This window comes from Mus musculus, chromosome 2, assembly GCF_000001635.26.
Source record: "Mus musculus strain C57BL/6J chromosome 2, GRCm38.p6 C57BL/6J".
Taxonomy (NCBI): domain Eukaryota; kingdom Metazoa; phylum Chordata; class Mammalia; order Rodentia; family Muridae; genus Mus; species Mus musculus.
In genome coordinates this window covers 66,710,778-66,730,194 of record NC_000068.7, presented here as the reverse complement: position 1 = coordinate 66,730,194, position 19,417 = coordinate 66,710,778, and the positions used below count along the sequence as shown (strand labels likewise).

Genomic DNA, 19,417 nt, shown 5'->3' with positions numbered 1-19,417 from the left:
TCCGATGTAGCAACGAAAATATACTAATTATTTAAGGTAAACAAATGTTGCCACTTTACTGGTTTTTGAAAAAAAAAAACAGCAACAAAAAAATGAGCAAGCATACCGACCAGAACTCTGTTTCTTTGTATCATTGTTAAACTTTCTATCATTGTTAAAGGACAATATTGTAATTTTAAAATCATTTCCTAATGAAACACCATTATAAAGCCTGTCAGCCTTTTCCATTTCATCAATTACATATTAATAACTACAGGAAGTAGTGTGTTTATGAAACATTTTAACCCAGTTGGCATACATAGTCCTTTCCTATCAAAAAATTCTTAAAACCTCCCAGTCTTATTGGTATCAAATTTCATTTGTGTTTTGATTGTTGCTCAAAAACCCAACCAATAATATCTCATCTTTATGGCTTAACACCCACCCACACACACACACACACACACACACACACACACACTATGCCATACCACATCTTTTTTTTTTTTCCTTCCTGTAGTTTGGATTCTGAGATTTGAATCTGGAACAGATGGTGCAACGTTCCTAAACCTGCATATTGCTAGCTGAAGTAGCTGAAGTACCTAATATCTACAACTATAATTTATATTTATTAACAGCAGTTTAGCATATGCTGACAAGCTATGTAGACTGTGAAGAATACTAGCAAAGTTTGTGGTTGTGATTAGCATGTCACTGGCACTAGGTTCTCAATACAGAAAGGCTGGCTCAAGTTAGGAAGAGGCCAACTATTCTGGCCTCAGTTCAGGGATACCATCGGGAAGAAACCTTGGGAAAGAAGTCCTCAGGGAGCTAACTAATCTTGGGCCTTTTCCTTCAGCGATACTGTCATGTGTGGCTGTTTTATTTTTTTCTGGACTCTCACTTCAATGTGCTTGTTCCATCTTCTGTGAATAGCACTTTCAGAACAACAACGCACCTGAGTTCTCAAAAGTCCCTGGCATGTGCATGGGATAACAGCGTAAAGATCAAGAATTTGCTCTTTTTCCCTCAAGGACACTGGCAGATATGCCTCTCCTATGGAAATCCAGATGGGTTTCACGTGGCTGACTCAAGATGCAACGTAGAATCTTATTTCTTTCTTATTTTTTTCAGAAAGAATAAACTTCTACTACATGGAAGGAGCGAAATATGCTCTCCTTTGCGGCAACAGGACAGATGCTGGGTAGGTAGGACTGATGCTTTCTTCTAGCATGTCTTTAACACTCATTCAATAGATATTTGCTTTGCTACTATTCTCAGTTACCTATGTTTTCTTACTTTGTTATCAAAGCTAGCAGGGGAGCTGTTTAATTCTTTTTGAAGGTTTCTCACAAAATTCCATAGATTGCAAGTCTTAGAAACAACAGATATGTATTTCTTAGTTGGGCAGACTTGAGACTAGCCCTATTGGCTCATAGGTGATGCCTTTTTTTTGTCCTGTATTCTCATAGTGGAAGTGGGACATAGCCTCTCAGATTTCCTCTGTAAAGGCATTAAACATACACACGAGGCCTCATTTTGATCTGGTCTGTCAGTAAGAGCACCACATGATACTACCATAAACTTGAGGGAGTAAACCACCAACCAAAGAGTACACATGGAGGGATCCATGACTCCAGCTGCATATGTAGCAGAGGATGGCCTTATCTGGCATAAATGGGAGAAGAGGCTCTTGGTACTGTGAAGGTTTGAGTCCCCATTATAGGGGAATGCCAGGACAGTTAGGTGGGAAGGGTGGGTGGGTGGGAGAGCAGGGGGAGGGGATGGGATAGGGGATTTGAGGAGGGAAAACCAGGGAAGGGGATAGCATTTGAAATGTAATAAATAAAATATCCAATAAAAAAGAATTCCAATATATCTACTTTGAACCGAATCAGAAATATGTAGTATGAAATACCATTAATTCAATTTTTTTAGAAAAGCAATAGGCAGATTTTAGAGTGGCTTATTGTAGTTGAAGAATCTAGGTCACCATATGGCTATAACTCCAACAAAGATCTGGTTTATTTTCAGTTCATTCCAGCACCAACAATTAACAAAAGACAATGGAAATCGGCTCTTTTGTTGATAGCTTTTCAAAAAGGTATATTATAGAAATACAGTTGTTTTACTTACTTGGGTGTCTACATGTATTTTATACGTATGTATTTCACATTAATAAAATGAATTTTCTAAAAACAATTAATGAAATTATTCAGAAAGGTACCGTTATTCTCATGTGTTACCACTATAGACTCTTATTACATATATGTAAGGAAGGGTGTGGTGTATGTGCCATGGCACACATGAAGATCAGAGGGTATCTTGCAGGAGTTGATTCTCTGTTCCATCATGTGAGTCTAGAGAACTGAACATTGGTGATCAGGCCTAGCAGCAATTGACTTAACCCTCTTAGCCTGATCATTGGCAGTGTCCTGCAGAGTTTAATGGAACAAATAAGGAAATGGCAACAAGCCACTGCCCAGACTTGCTGACTTAGATGCTTTGCTCTATTGCTTTTCTCTCAGTAGAGATGATGTACCATGCACTGTTCTTAGTCTCAATTCTTTTTTGATTTTATCCCTTACATGCTGGAATTAATTACATCCCTATGGAAGATAAAGCACCCTTGTATTGTTTATACTTTGGGTGACTGAAGTTTTATTGCTTTATAGCTTCCATTCTATCCTCAAAACCAGCTTTTGGATCCTTTTCTCTTATTCAGTAGCCCTCCACTTTAAATACATTCTGTGTACCTTGTGAAGGCATCTGGCTATGAATGTTAAGAACATGACTAATAGAAACCAGATGGTATTTCACCTCCAGCACCATAGTTATCCGTATGGTAAACTACCCCAAATTAGGAGATGAATATAACACCCAGCGTGCCTCTGCTCTGGGTCTTAGGGTTTCAGTCTAGCAAGTCTCCATGCAGAAGCATTTTTAAACCACTTCTTCCATTATATGACTAAGGCCTGTGGCATGGCCAACCCCAAAATAATGTGGAGAGAGAAACTACACAAAGCCTTGGGGAGAAGAAAATTGGATTTATTGAGCCAATACCATAATAATGAGCCACAGTACTCCAACCTTACATAGATAAAGGTTTGAGAACTCCCTGAAAGGAAAGAAAATAAATATTTAATGAGCTCTTTTCCCCCAAGTGCTAGCTCTGCTTTTCAATTATTAATGTGACAAATGTTTTCTCACCCTTAAATAATGGGAACTAAGGGTCTGAGGTGAGATCACTTGAAGATTAAGCCTTCAAATATTGTAGTTTATTTTTATCAGTGCTATTTTCTAACATTTATACTTTCACTATGACATTCAGAGAGTTTCATGTCCCCCCACCCTCCCCTCTCACTCTCTCTCTCTCTTTCTTCTTCCCTCTATCCCTCCCCTATCCTCCTAATTTTTTACTTTACTCAAATACTCAAAATGCTCGGCAAACAGATTACCGCTGAGATACACTTTTAGCTTCTCCAACCTGATTTTGAGCAGCAAAATTATGAATAATAACAATACATTATACTCTTGAAATTGCAATGTTTTCTTGCCACGGTGATTGTAGATATGTGAGTAATGCATGAATTAACCTAACTTAGGCACTCAACAATGTATAAATATTTAAAGCATATGTGTAACAAATATATACATTTTGTCAATTTAAATCAGTCATTGAACAATGGCTTTTTGGAAGCCAATGTGAAGGTACTTAAGATTCTCTTTCAACACTTTTCATGTGCATCAACCTGAAATACAACTGATTTTTAGTGTTTTCTCTAAAAAGAAAATTGATTGGCTTTATACAAGGGGCTCTCTCTGTGCTCTTGGGCAGAAGGGAGGTAGTATTTATAACTGGCCCATTGCCTGGAAGCTACTTTATACCAAGCATTTCTCCCTTTCTTTGTCTTCTTTAGCCAGTGTCCGGAAGGTTATGTGTGTGTAAAAGAAGGCACAAATCCTGACAATGGCTTCACAAGTTTTGACAACTTTGGCTGGTCCCTTCTTGCTATGTTTCGATTGATGACACAGGATTACCCTGAATTACTTTATCACCAGGTAAGAAGAGATAGTATGAACTGCACACGATAAAGGTAGCTTCTCCACCTTTGCAAAATACATGCTAAAAGGTAAGCGAAGTCGTTATAAAGAAATTGCAAACACTCAGACACACACACATACACACACACACACACACACACACACACACACACACACACACACAGAGTCTATGAGGGGAGCGATTGTGTGACGAAATCCAGAGACAGAAGCAAAGAATGGCAGCTCCTAAAGGTGAAACACCCCATCGACTGCTGTGCCCTGACTGGCCTTTGATGTTAAATCTTTGAAATAACGCTTCAAGGTCATTGCACAGAGTCTGGTTTACAAGGCTTCATTTCGGATAGTTCAACTTTAGAGTAGTGGCCAGTGATAGCATTCAGTAGTAGTGACACTCAATTTTTAATCCTGATCTTACCCATTGCATTCTAGTACATTTTCTCCACAATGGACAGTAGCAACAGCTTCAGCACCACCAGACACGTAGTCTTGAAAGCAGCCATCTACTGAGGGTGGGGGTGGTGGTTATGCTAAGCTGTTATTTATGTGATCAGCCACAATAAGTACATAAGCAACTAACACACTTTCAGCCCAACATAAATTTGTTGAGATATAATACCATATAAAATTGAAGATAATTTGTTTACTTATATTTTATAAAAATTTGATGGGATGGAATAACATCTCCAAATTTTCATGGATTGAGCTCACTTTCTTTCCCCAGAAGGCCATGATGCTGACCTGTTTGATATATGTGATTTATACAATGAACACATAATTATTGAGTAAAAATATTATGGGCCTATCAGATTGGATCATATTAAATAATAATATTTTTAAAAATGTTTTATTAGGTATTTTCTTCATTTACATTTCCAAGGTTATCCCAAAAGTCCCTCATACCCTCCCCCACAATCCCCTACCACCCATTCCGAATTCTTGGCACTGGCGTTCCGCTGTACTGAGGCAGATAAAGTTTTCCAGACCAATGGACTGTTCTTTCAAATGATGGCCGACTAGGCCATCTTCTGATACATATGCAGCTAGAGACATGAGCTCTGGGGGAGTACTGGCTAGTTCAAATTGTTGTTCCACCTATAGGTTTGCAGACACCTTTAGCTCCTTGGATACTTTCTCTAGCTCCTCCATTGAGGGCACTGTGATCCATCCAATAGCTGACTGTGAGCATCAACTTCTGTGTTTGCTAGGCCCCAGCATAGCCTCACAAGAGACAGCTATATCTGGGTCCTTTCAGCAAAATCTTGCTAGTGTATGCAATGGTGTCAGCGTTTGGAGGCTGATTATGAGATGGATCCCCTGGTATGGCAATCTCTAGATGGTCCATCCTTTCGTGTCAGCTCCAAACTTTGTCCCTGTAACTCCTTCCATGGGTGTTTTGTTCCTGATTCTAAGAAGGGGCAAAGTGACCACACTTGAGTCTTCGTTCTTCTTGAGTTTCATGTGTCTTGCAAATTGTATCTTGTATCTTGGGTTTTCTAAGTTTCAGGGTTAATATCCACTTACCAGTGAGTAAATATCATGTGAGTTCTTTTGTAATTGGGTTGCGTCACTCAGGATGATGCCCTCTAGGTCCATCCGTTTGCCTAGGAATTTCATAAATTCATTCTTTTTAATAGCTGAGTAGTACTCCATTGTGTAAATGTACCACATTTTCTGTATCCATTCCTCTGTTGAGGGGCATCTGGGTTCTTTCCAGCTTCTGGCTATTATAAATAAGGCTGCTATGAAAAGTGGAACATGTGTCCTTCCTACCAGTTGGAACATCTTCTGGATATATGCCCAGGAAAGGTATTGCAGGATCCTCCGGTAGTACTATGTCCAATTTTCTGAGGAGCCATCAGACTGATTTCCAAAGTGGTTGTACAAGCTTGCAATCCCAGCAACAATGGAGGAGTGTTCCTCTTTCTCCACATCCTTGCCAGCATTTGCTGTCACCTGAATTTTTGATTTTAGCCATTCTGACTGGTGTGAGGTGGAATATCAGGGTTACCTTGATTTGCATTTCCCTGATGATTAAGGATGCTCAACATTTTTTTCAGGTGCTTCTCAGCCATTCGGTACTCCTCAGGTAAGAATTCTTTGTTTAGCTCTGAGCCCCATTTTTAATGGGGTTATTTGATTTTCTGGAGTCCACGTTCTTGAATTCTTTTTATATATTGGATATTAGTCCCCTATCTGATTTCGGATAGGTAAAGATCCTTTCCCAATCTGTTGGTGGCCTTTTTGTCTTATTGACAATGTCTTTTGCCTTACAGAAGCTTTGCAATTTTATGAGGTCCCGTTTGTCCATTCTCGATCTTACAGCACAAGCCATTGCTCTTCTATTCAGGAATTTTTTCCCTGTGCGCATAACTTCAAGGCTTTTCCCCACTTTCTCCTCTATAGGTTTCACTGTCTCTGGTTTTACATGGAGTTCCTTGATCCACTTAGATTTAACCTTAGTACAAGGAGATAGGAATGGATCTATTCACATTCTTCTACATGATAACAACCAATTGTGCCAGCACCATTTGTGTAAAATGCTGTCTTTTTTCCACTGGATGGTTTTAGCTCTTTTGTTAAAGATCAAGTGACCAGTGTGAGGTGGAATCTCAGGGTTGTTTTGATTTGCATTTCCCTGATGATTAAGGATGTTGAACATTTTTTCAGGTGCTTCTCTGCTATTCGTTATTTTTCAGGTGAGAATTCTTTGTTCAGTTCTGAGCCCCATTTTTTAATGGGGTTATTTGATTTTCTGGAGTCAACCTTCTTGAGTTCTTTATATATATTGGATATTAGTCCCCGATCTGATTTAGGATAGGTAAAGATCCTTTCCCAATCTGTTGGTGGTCTTTTTGTCTTATGGACTCTGTGTTTTGCCTTGCAGAAGCTTTGCAGTTTCATGAGGTCCCATTTGTCAATTCTCGATCTTACAGCACAAGCAATTGCTGTTCTATTCAGGAATTTTTCCCCTGTGCCCATATCTTCAAGGCTTTTCCCCACTTTCTCCTCTATAAGTTTCAGTGTCTCTGGTTTTATGTGAAGTTCCTTGAACCACTTAGATTTGACCTTAGTACAAGGAGATAGGAATGGATGCATTCGCATTCTTCTACATGATAACAACCAGTTGTGCCAGCACCATTTGTTGAAAATGCTGTCTTTGTTCCACTGGATTGTTTTAGCTCCCTTGTCGAAGATCAAGTGACCATAGGTGTGTGGGTTCATTTCTGGGTCTTCAATTCTATTCCATTGGTCTACTTGTCTGTCAGTATACCAGTACCATGCAGTTTTTTATCACAATTGCTCTGTAGTAAAGCTTTAGGTCAGGCATGGTGATTCCACCAGAGGTTCTTTTATCTTTGAGAAGAGTTTTGCAGTCAGAATGGCTAAGATGAAAAATTCAGGTGACAGCAGATGCTGGCGAGGATGTGGAGAAAGAGGAACACTCCTCCATTGTTGGTGGGATTGCAAGCTTTTACAACCACTTTGGAAATCAGTCTGATGGCTCCTCAGAAAATTGGACATAGTACTACCGGAGGATCCAGCAATACCTCTCCTGGGCATATATCCAGAAGATGTCCCAACAGTAAGAAGGACACATGCTCCACTATGTTCATAGCAGCCTTATTTATAATAGCCAGAAGCTGGAAAGAACCCAGATGCCCCTCAACAGAGGAATGGATACAGAAAATGTGGTACATCTACACAATGGAGTACTACTCAGCTATTAAAAAGAATGAATTTATGAAATTCCTAGCCAAATGGATGGACCTGGAGGGCATCATCCTGAGTGAGGTAACACAATCACAAAGGAATTCACACAATATGTACTCACTGATAAGTGGATATTAGCCCAAAACTTAGGATACCCAAGATATAAGATACAATTTGCTAAACACATGAAACTCAAGAAGAATGAAGACTGAAGTGTGGACACTATGCCCCTCCTTAGAATTGGGAACAAAACACACATGGAAGGAGTTAAAGAGACAAAGTTTGGAGCTGACAAGAAAGGATGGACCATCTAGAGATTGCCATATCCAGGGATCCACCCCATAATCAGCTTCCAAACGCTGACACCATTGCATACACTAGCAAGAATTTGCTGAAAGGACACAGATATAGCTGTCTCTTGTGAGACTATGAAGGGGCCTAGCAAACACAGAAGTGGATGCTCACAGTCAGCTAGTGGATGGATTACAGGGCTCCCAATGGAGGAGCTAGAGAAAGTACCCAAGGAGCTAAAGGGATCTGCAAACCTATAGGTAGAACAACATTATGAACTAACCAGTACCCCGGAGCTCTTGACTCTAGCTGTATATGTATCAAAAGATGGCCTAGTCAGCCATCACTGGAAAGAGAGGCCCATTGGACACGCAAACTTTATATGCCCCAGTACAGGGGAATGCCAGGGCCAAAAAAATGGGAATGGGTGGGTAGGGAAGTGTGGGGGAGGGTATGGGGGACTTTTGGGATAGCATTGGAAATGTAATTGAGGAAAATATGTAATAATAATAAAAAAAGATCAAGTGACCATAGCTGTGTGGGTTCATTTCTGAGTCTTCAATTCTATTCTATTGGTCTATTTGTCTGTCTCTATACCAGTACCATGCAGTTTTTATCACAATTGCTCTGTAATAAAGCTTTAGGTCAGGCATGGTGATTCCACCAGAGGTTCTGATATCATTGAGAAGAGTTTTTGCTATCCTAGGTTTTTTGTTATACCAGAAGAATTTGCAGATTGCCCTTTCTAATTCGTTGCGGAATTGAGTTAGAATTTTGATGGCAAATGCATTGAATCTGTAGATTGCTTTTGGCAGGATAGCCATTTTTACTATATTGATCCTGCCAATTCATTAGCATGGGAGATCTTTCCATCTTCTGAGATCTTCTTTAATTTCTTTCTTCAGAGACTTGAAGTTCTTTTCATACAAACCTTTCACTTCCTTAGTTATAGTCACACCAAGGTATTTTATATTATTTGTGATTATTGTGAAGGGTGTTGTTTCCCTAATTTCTTTCTCATCCTGTTTATTCTTTGTGTAGAGAAAGGCCATTGACTTGTTTGAGTTAATTTTATATCTAGCTACCTCACTGAAGCTGTTTATCAGGTTTAGGAGTTCTCTGGTGGAATTTTTAGGGTCACTTATATATACTATCTTATCATCTGAAAAAAGTGATATTTTGACTTCTTCCTTTCCAATTTGTACCCCCTTGATCTCCTTTTGTTGTCAAATTGCTCTGGCTAGGACTTCAAATACTATGTTGAATAGGTATGCAGAAAGTTGACAGCCTTGTCTAGTCCCTGATTTTAATGGGATTGCTTCCCACTTCTCACCATTTACTTTGATGTTGGCTACTGGTTTGCTGTAGAATGCTTTTTGCATGTTTAGGTATGGGCCTCGATTCCTGATCTTTCCAAGACTTTTATCATGAATGGTTGTTGGATTTTGTCAAATGCTTTCTCTGCATCTAACTTTGTTTATATACTGGATTATGTTGATGGATTTCCCTATATTATACCATCCTTGCATCCCTGGAATGAAACCTACTTGGTCAGGATGGATGATTGTTTTGATGTGTTCTTGGATTTGGTTAGTGAGAATTTTATTGAGTATTTTTGCATCGATATTCATAAGGGAAGTTGGTCTGAAGTTCTCTATCTTTGTTGGGTCTTTCTGTGGTTTAGGTATCAGAGTAACTGTGGCTTCATAGAATGAATTGGGTAGAGTACCTTCTACTACTATTTTGTGGAATAGTTTGTGAAGAACTGGAATTAGATCCTCTTTGAAGGTCTAATAGAACTCTGCACTAAACCCATCTGGTCCTGGGCTTTTTTTGGTTGGGAGACTATTAATGACTGCTTCTATTTCTTTAGGGGATATAGGATGGTTTATATCATTAACCTAATCATGATTTAACTTTGGTACCTGGTATCTGTCTAGAAATTTGTCCATTTAATCCAGGTTTTCCCGTTTTGTTGAGTATAGCCTTTTGTAGTAGGATCTGATTGTGTTTTGGATTTCTTCAAGATCTCTTGTTATGTCTCCCATTTCATTTCTGATTTTGTTAATTAGGATGCTGTCCCTGTGCCCTCTACTGAGTCTGGCTAAGGGTTTATCTATCTTGTTGATTTTCTCAAAGAACCAGATCCTCGTTTGGTTGATTCTTTGAATAGTTCTTCTTGTTTCCACTTGGTTGATTTTGCCCCTGAGTTTGATTATTTCCTGCTGTCTACTCCTCTTGGGTGAATTTGCTTCCTTTTGTTTTAGAGCTTTTACATGTATTGTCAAGCTGCTAATGTGTACTCTCTCTAGTCTTTTTTGGAGGCACTCAGAGCTATGAGTTTTCCTCTTAGAAATGCTTTTATTGTGTCCCATAAGTTTGGGTAGGTTGTGGCTTCATTTTCATTAAACTCTTGGTAGTCTTTAATTTCTTCTTCATTCCTTCCTTGATCAAGTTATCATTGAGAAGAGTGTCGTTCAGTTTCCACATGAATGTTGGCTTTCTATTATTTATGTTGTTATTGAAGATCAGCCTCAGTCCATAGTGATCTGATAGGATGCATGGGACAATTTCAATATTTTTGTATCTGTTGAGGCCTGTTTTATGACCAATTATATAGTCAGTTTTGTAGAAGGTGCCATGAGGTACTGAGAAGTTATATCCTTTTGTTCTAGGATAAAATGTTCTGTAAATATGTTTTAAATCCATTTGTTTCATAACTTCTGTTTGTTTCACTGTGTCCCTGTTTAGTTTCTGTTTCCATGATTTGTCCATTGATGGAAGTGGTGTGTTGAAGTCTCCCACTATTATTGTGTGAGGTGCTATGTGTGCTTTGAGCTTTACTAAAGTTACTTTAATATATGTGGCTGACCTTGCATTTGGAGCATAGATACTCAGAATTGAGAGTTCCTCTTGGAAGATTTTACCTTTGATGAGTATGAAGTGCCCCTCCTTGTCTTTTTTGATAACTTTGGGTTAGATGTTGATTTTATTCGATATTAGAATGTCTACTCTAGCTTGTTTCTTCAGACAATTTGCTTGGAAAATTGTTTTGCAGCCTTTTACTCTGAGGTAGTGTTTGTCTTTTTCCCTGAGGTGGGTTTCCTGTAAGCAGCAAAATATTGGGTCCTTTTTGTGTAGTCAGTCTGTTAGTCTTTGTCTTTTTATTGGGGAATTGAGTTCATTGATATTGAGAAATATTAAGGAAAAATAATTGTTGCTCCCTATTATTTTTGTTGTTAGAGTTGGCATTCTGTTCTTGTGGCTGTCTTCTTTTAGGTTTATTGAAGGATTACTTTCTCGCTTTTTTAGGGCGTGGTTTCCATCCTTGTATTGGTTTTTTTCTGCTAGTATCCTTTTAAGGGCTGGATTCATGGAAAGATAATGTGAGAATTTAGTTTTGTTGTGGAATACTTTGTTTCTCCATCTATGGTAATTGAAAGTTTGGCTGGGTATATTAGCCTGGGCTGGCATTTGTGTTCTATTAGTGTAGGTATAGCATCTGTCCAGGATCTTCTGACTTTCATAGTCTCTGGTGAAAAATCTGGTGTAATTCTGATAGGCCTGCCTTTGTATGTTACCTGACCTTTATCCCTTACTGCTTTTAATATTCTATCTTTATTTAGTGCATTTGTTGTTCTGATTATTATGTGTCGGGTGGAATTTGTTTTCTGGTCCAGTCTATTTGGAGTTCTGTAGGCTTCTTGTATTTCATGGGCATCTCTTTCTTTAGGTTTGCGACGTTTTTTCTATAATTTTTTTTAATATATTTGCTGGCCCTTTAAGTTGAAATCTTCATTCTCATATACTCCTATTATCCGTAGGTTTGGTCTTCTCATTGTGTCCTGGATTTCCTGGATGTTTTGAGTTAGGATCTTTTTTCATTTTGCATTTTCTTGGATTGTTTTGCCAATGTTCTCTATGGAATCTTCTGCACCTGAGATTCTCTCTTCCATCTCTTGTATTCTGTTGCTGATGCTCACATCTATGGTTCCAGATTTCTTTCCTAGGGTTTCTATCTCCAGGGTTGCCTTACTTTAGGTTTTCTTCATTGTGTCTACTTCCCCTTTTAGGTCTAGTATGGTTTTGTTCATTTCCATCACCTGTTTGGATGTGTTTTCCTGTTTTTCTTTAAGTACTTCTACCTGTTTGGTTGTGTTTTCCTGTTATTATTTAAGGACTTGTAACTCTTTCGCAGTGTTCTCCTGTATTTCTTTAAGTGAGTTATTAAAGTCCTTCTTGATGTCCTCTACCATCATCATGAGATATGCTTTTAAATCCGGGTCTAGCTTTTCGGGTGTGTTGGGGTGCCCTGGACTGGGTGAGGTGGGAGTGCTGTGTTCTGATGATGATGAGTGGTCTTGGTTTCTGCTACTAAGATTCCTACATTTGCCTTTTGCCATCTGGTAATCTTGGAGTTAGTTGTTACAGTTGCCTCTGGTTAGAGCTTGTTCCTCTCATGATTCTGTTAGCCTCTATCAGCAGACCTGGGAGACTAGATCGCTCCTGAGTTTCAGTGTTCAGAGCACTCTCTGCAGGCAAGCTCTCCTCTTACAGGGAACGTGCACAGATATCTGGCATTCAAACCTGCCTCCTGGCAGAAGATGAAGGCCCGAAACAGGGCCTGTCCCAGAAGCTGTTAGCTTCTGTAGTCCACACTCTCACCTGCACAGACTAGTCTTGGAGGGAATCCAGGAACCAAGATGGCTCCCCCAGATGCTCTGGCAAAGCCCTGCTGGATAGGGCGGATACCTCTCCTGTGGCAGGTACGTGCCCGGATATCTGGAGCCCAAAATGGGGTCTGCCTCAGAAGCTGTTCTCTAGGGACCTTGGGGATGTCCGCTGCCCAAGCTGACCCAGTGCTGGTGCCAACAGGAAGGGATTTGTGACCCTGGTCAGGCTGGGTTTTCTGCTTCCCTAATGCTGTCTCAGGTCCCGCACGATTGGATTGGAACAGAAGTTGTTTTCTACTCACCAGGGGTCCTAAGATCTTGTGAAGAGTCCTCTAGGGCCTTGGGGGTGTCTGCCGACTCCACGCCCCTAAATAATAATATATTAAGTGAAATTTTTTATTTCCTTTTATTCTATTAAGTGCTATCTACTTAAATATTAAACAATGTTCCAGGTGTGATGGCAAAAAAATTTGTGTCATAGCTACCGTTGTATAGCAGTCTCCCAGGAAGGGATAAAATTTGTTACAATAGAGATTTGGAGTCCCTTTAAAGACCATTTCTGTTACCATGAAATGTGTAATGTTATTATCAAAGCAGAATAGTTAAGATAAAAAGATGTTAGAACAAAGAACTGTTACTCTAAATTCTAAAAGGTTTTTGCATTGCTATTTTTTTAAAAAATGTGTTTTTTTTTGAAAGAGCTCTTTCCTTATCCCCCTGAGATAGGGTGCCAATGATAGACCAAAATTAATTATCAAGTAGAGTATAAGTAACCTCAAAGAAGTTGGGCCATTAAAAATCTCACCTTAGCCTGTGGTCGTGGTGCACGCCTTTAATCCCAGCACTTGGGAGGCAGAGGCAGGCAGATTTCTGAGTGTTGAGGCCAGCCTAATTTATAGAATAAGTTCAAGGACAGCTTGGGTTACACAGAGAAACCCTGTCTCAAAAACTAAAAAATCAAAAACCAAAAACAAACAAAAAACAAACAAACAAAAAAAACAACTCACCTTAACATGAATGATGACATCCTTGCAGCTGTATAAATGAATCCCATCACCCCTATTTACCCTCTGGGTTAATATATTATAGAGCCTCCTGAGCCTACTAGGCCATGTGCCATTGGGGAAGAATTATGTAAGGCATATATATGTTACAATAGAGAATGGCTATGGTCTCTGATGAGGTTTTAATGACTGTCCTTACCTATTACTTTGTAAGGGCATTTCAACAGTCCATAGTTCTGATAGTGAGGATCTATTGTAGGTGGTCATTCATGGTTTGGTGAAAATGACAGTAGATAGCCTTGAAGTATAGACTTCCGTAACAAGCCACATACTTAATATATTTACTTCTATTATGACTACACTGTGATGTGTGTATGTGTGGTCATTAAAAGAAATGATAGGGAACAATTTTCAGAAACCACTCAGTGGTTTAGAGTACTTTTTCTTTCAAAGAACCTAAATTTATATCCCACCAACTTTTTAAAGTAGTTTAAGCACTCCTGAAATTCCACTTCAGAGGACTCTTCTTATTACTGTATGTACCTTCAAGTATTGTACAAATACACATGTAGACACACACGCGCTCTCTCTCTCTCTCACATACACACATACATACACACACACAAACAGAGAGAGAGAGAGAGGCAGAGAGGCAGAGAGGCAGAGAGACAGAGAGGAAGAAATAAAATCTTAAAAAATAAATCTTTAAATTTTTTGTCAATAATGTATTGTATTCTTGACATAGACACTGGTTGATACTGTATTCCTAAATTGAAATAGAGCTTATATATGAAGTACAATTGTATTCTGGGATTTTTCTTTGTTTGTTTCTTGTTTATTTTATTTTGCTTTTATTGTTGTTGGGTTTTTTGTTTGTTTTTTTGTTTTTTGTTTGTTGTTATTGTTTTTGTTTTTTGAGACAGGGTCTCTCTGCAAAGTTGTCTGGCCTGAATATCTCTGTGTAGATTGTATGGCCTTGAACTCACAGAAATCTACCTGTCTCTGCTTCCTAAAAGCTGAGATTAAATTAGTGTGCCAAAAGAAGTTATGAAAATGTTGGATGTAACATATTTTTGTTGTGTAAACTCATTTCCTATGTCCGTTATGTTAATGTTCATATTTTTGTTCCCTAAGATTTATGGTATGTCTGTGCTTCTTATGCAGTAGTCAGAACTTCTTATTTGTAAAAGTGTCTTGAGAGTTTACTAAATTACACTACCTCAAAATCTTTTTTTTTGTCTGTGAACTTTTGTTCAAAACCCCTGTGTATGATGCAATGTACATGGATATCAGCTGTACTTGGTGATGGAATAAGACATTTTTCTCAATGGGCTTTTCTTGGACTTGTTTGCATGTATATTTAAACTCCATAAAAATTAAAGTTTCCTTCTGTTATAATCAAGGGTCATATTCACTTTTGAACTTTTCCTTCAGAAAGAAAGAAAGCAGTGTACACTTGTCCCCATGGTGTGATATCTTAAGTATTTGTTCTGATATTGACATCACTAGGAAACAAATTTCCCCCAAAGGATTTTCTCTTAATTTGAGAAAAACAACAATAAGTTAATGTGTGACCTCCAACAATCTGTATACAAATGAAGGCAGTGTTATTTTATATACATTCAAGGATATGTTAAAAACTGTCTAGTTAAGATTGTTTTAAAGTTAACCCCATGCCTCTTCAAGTAAAAAGGGAACAGAATTTTGGAAGCACTAAGGTTTGGAGTCTAGTCATGACATTCATTTCTTATTCCTGCATTTTTATTGTATAGTAATTGCTTTGATTTGATAGTAGATTTTACTTAGCATTTCCATAAACACAGTTGATCAAGGCTCAGGTATTTTGTACTTGTTACGAAATAGTACAGTCCATGTCTTAGGCAATAATATGTTTGGTCCCAGTATTCATGAAAAGAGTTGAATTTAACAATATAGCTAAAGTTAATTGTGGATTTGCTGTGTGCTAAGTGTATGTGTTGCTTCATGCTATCCTCATACAAATACTATGGAATCAGTTATAGAAATAGCCAAACTTAATACTGAGACCTAATAAAATAATATTTTTCCTCATTATTATATGCTAGCAAGGATGCATATCTTTAGTCTGGATAGGTGGTGCACATCTGTAATATCAGTCACTGAGTCAGGAAAATATTAAGTTTGATGCTAGCTGGCCTGAGCTGTATATCTCCTCTCATTAAAAAAGAGAGTATTTCACCTATATTGTAACCTATATTTTAATATGTTAAAAATATAACCTTTAAATACCTAAAGGCATACATTATGCATTCATTATGCTTTGATTATATTGTATTTTATAACAAAAAATGAATTTTCATCTTAAATGAGGAAAATATAGAGAAAGATAATAATGTTTCTCTCACTCTCTCTTTGTGTCCCACCTTTCTGCAGATCCTTTATGCTTCAGGAAAGGTCTACATGATATTTTTTGTTATGATCAGTTTCTGGTTTGCCTTCTATTTGACAAGTTTGTTCTTGGGCATACTCACTATGACCTATGAAAAGGAAAAGCAGAGAGCCTGTGAGGAATCTGGAGGCCTTGATCCCAAATGTCAACAGACAGTGAAAGAACTCGACGAAGAAAATGACGCAGCTGAGGTATAAATCTGTGCTTCAAAGATTCATAGTATTAGAGGTTCTTCTCAAAGTCTTGGAATGTGTGGTGTTTTGAGAGATGATCATATCTGTGCATGGCATCCTATGAGAAAAACAAGTGCTTTTGTTGGGGCAGGTAAGATGGTTCTTCAGATAAGACCATATACTGCTCTTGCAGATGTCAAAGTGAGGCACAGTATCCACATCAGTCAGTAGAGCCTCCTAAACTACAGCTCCGAGAGAGGTCGACATTCTCTTCTGGACTCCACATGCACATGTATCCAATGCACACAAACAGTGCAATAGCATATATGTGCACACACATGCAAACACATGCATACACAATAACACAGGAACACTTAATTTTAGAAAATTAATAATGCGTTCACGAAAAGGGACTTACTTTTACTTTCTTACTTTATCTTCTAAATATACTTGGCCTTTATTTATATAGTGTGTTAAGAATGACCAATGTATTACATATTTCATATGTATGATTTTTTACCTAAATTTGCATTCCTACTATTGAGAAAGTCTTGATATGTTGTGTTCTTATAACTGACGTTTTTCTAATAGAGATCTAATTTGTTAATTCGAACACGCTTCAGATAGCACATCAGAATTAGCTTTGAACATTGTGCTCAAATGTAAACAATGACCTCCTCAATTTTTACCTTAAATTACTTAAGATAATGGCTTAAAAGTACTGTACTAAAGTTACAAAATGAAAAAAATAAAAGTAAAATAAAGGAAAAGGAAGAGGAAAGAAAAAAGAAAAGAAATAAACCTTCTGGCCTGCTCAAGAAGCAAAGTCATCATAATATGTGGGATTATTTTATCCATGGATGATTAAATATATAATAATAAAGCTAACAATATTCTATTGTTTATATATTTTACTTATTCATTTATATTTTATTGTGATTTAAAATCCGCTAGTCTCATACTTAAATAACTTCCAGATTGTTAGCCTTTTATAAAAATTCAGTTTATAAATCTGAAAGTATCAGCAGAAGTGGTGTTCAGAAGATTGGACAACAGCATTTATAAATTGAATTAACCATACAGGTTTGAGTAAGAATAAAGGGATGGAGGAATGCAACAAGAGTGATTGTACCTCTTTCAGAAGACTGGGAAATAGTCAAAATTGAGACAGAAAACAAATGTCACAGATGAAGTACATTTGGAAAGTATTTTATAAAACAAGAATAATACAGATGAGGTAAAATACAAGGCCAACAAGCAATTAGACCTTAATTATAAATTGTAGAAAGGTTAGCTGAGAGCTTCATTAATAAAAAATTCCTTCTTAGTTAAAAGCAGCTGAAGGCTAACCCCACCATCTATGGAATTATCTCTGAACAGGCTCTGAGAAATAAAAGTAGCCCAAGTGGAACTTGATAATAGGATGTTGGAATGTACCCAATGACTTCATAGGCTCTTGTGTCCATAACACGCATGCCATTGAACAAGAAGCAATTATGGACGGTATGAACAAAACATGTACAAAAAGAGGCTTTTATCACTCATAAGTAAAATGTAAGAAAGAAAATTACAAAAAATTCTATCCTTCAGATTGAACTTGAAGGGTCTGAAGGAAATTTTGACTGGGTAATTTGTCTTAAAGTGGCATTTCAGAAACTCAAGAGCTTGTCACTACATCTCATTGTACCAAACTGCTTAACAATACTTCCCTTATTCCTAGATGAGATGTTCTATTAGCTTTGATTATGAAATAGCTCTGATTATGAAAGAGCTTTGGCATTTCCTAGTATGTTTTTCACTTAGTAAAATTTGGATTTAATTAAGCTTTCCTGCTGTTTATTAAAATCTTTCAGTTATGAAGACTTTCTTTCCTGGAAGAATCCTAGAACATTTCTCATGTACAGTTTTCTGGAAAATGAGAATAAAATTCATTTTTATAAGATCTCTTTTTTTCCTTTGAACATAAAAAAAAGTCAGGAGAGAAGAATTCAATTATTGAATGACCTTTTGAAATCAGGTCAAGTTCAAATTCTAAAGATAGACTTACAAAGAGATGGACTACATGGGACAAATTCTCATACCATAGGAACTCTGAGAATTTTGTTGACTAAGAGTCTGGTATTACAGTCACACAAATGTGAACTTCAGTTCACTTTAACCACTTGATATATGCGTTATATTTACCAATTCTATCAGTCTTGGGAAACATCTGCTTCCATATCTAAAATATTGGCCATTTATATTACCTGTCATATAGGTGTTATGACTTCCAAATGAAACACCCACTAAACACCACGTGGGTCAAAAGTATGTTATGAAGAAGACACGTTAGCAAGGCCATCATCAGTATCATAGAGCACATAAAAGATAGCTTTGATTTACCACAGTCGGCAAACTACCAACGCTTACTTGATTTTTGTTTTGTTGTTGTTGTTGTTTTGGTTTTGTTTTTGTTTTGTTGCTATAAGGGTTCACAATGTAGATGAGACTGACCTAGAATTCAATCAAGTAGCCCAAGAAGTTCATAAACTCAGCCCCCTTCCCCCTGCTCTATATGGCAAGAGTTACAGGCATAAACCACCACATTAGGTACAACACATAACATTTCTAGGGAAAACAATCTTTCATGTTATATGTAAACTAGTTCATAAGAGGACAGTGTTAATTTTATGAGACACTTATTTAGACTATGCCACCCTCTTTGCAAAATGTGTAACATATGGCATACCACATTATATTTGTGCCAATACCAAAATCTCAACTGAGAAAAATTGAGAAGTCTCCAAGAAGCATGTACAGAATGAGACACGGTATAAAACCATAAATGCTCATATTTGTCCCTGATCAAATTTAATTCACATCTAATAATGATTATAAAAATCACAGACTAATTTTAGAGAACAAATAAAAGAGAATATAAGAACATAGAGTAATCTGAATGGAGGAAAACATACTAATGTGAAAGTCTTACATCTTTAGCTGTAGTTAAATAGTCACATTAATGGCAGCATATAAAGTCAGTTTCTACTACGCCCGTCATTTGATAAGTACTACTGAATTCCATTGTGTATTTCTTGTTGAGGACCGACAGCC

General features: G+C 37.6%; 1 protein-coding gene across 1 annotated transcript in view; it reads left to right on the top strand.

The window, feature by feature from the left end:
* Nucleotides 1-19,417, top strand: part of Scn7a (sodium channel, voltage-gated, type VII, alpha) — a 111,485-nt gene that overhangs the window by 54,716 nt on the left and 37,352 nt on the right. Inside the window, exons 8-10 of the mRNA NM_009135.2 lie at nt 1,114-1,183; nt 3,900-4,041; nt 16,136-16,342. Coding sequence (NP_033161.2) covers nt 1,114-1,183; nt 3,900-4,041; nt 16,136-16,342 — 419 coding nt within the window. The remainder of the gene's footprint in view (nt 1-1,113; nt 1,184-3,899; nt 4,042-16,135; nt 16,343-19,417) is intronic.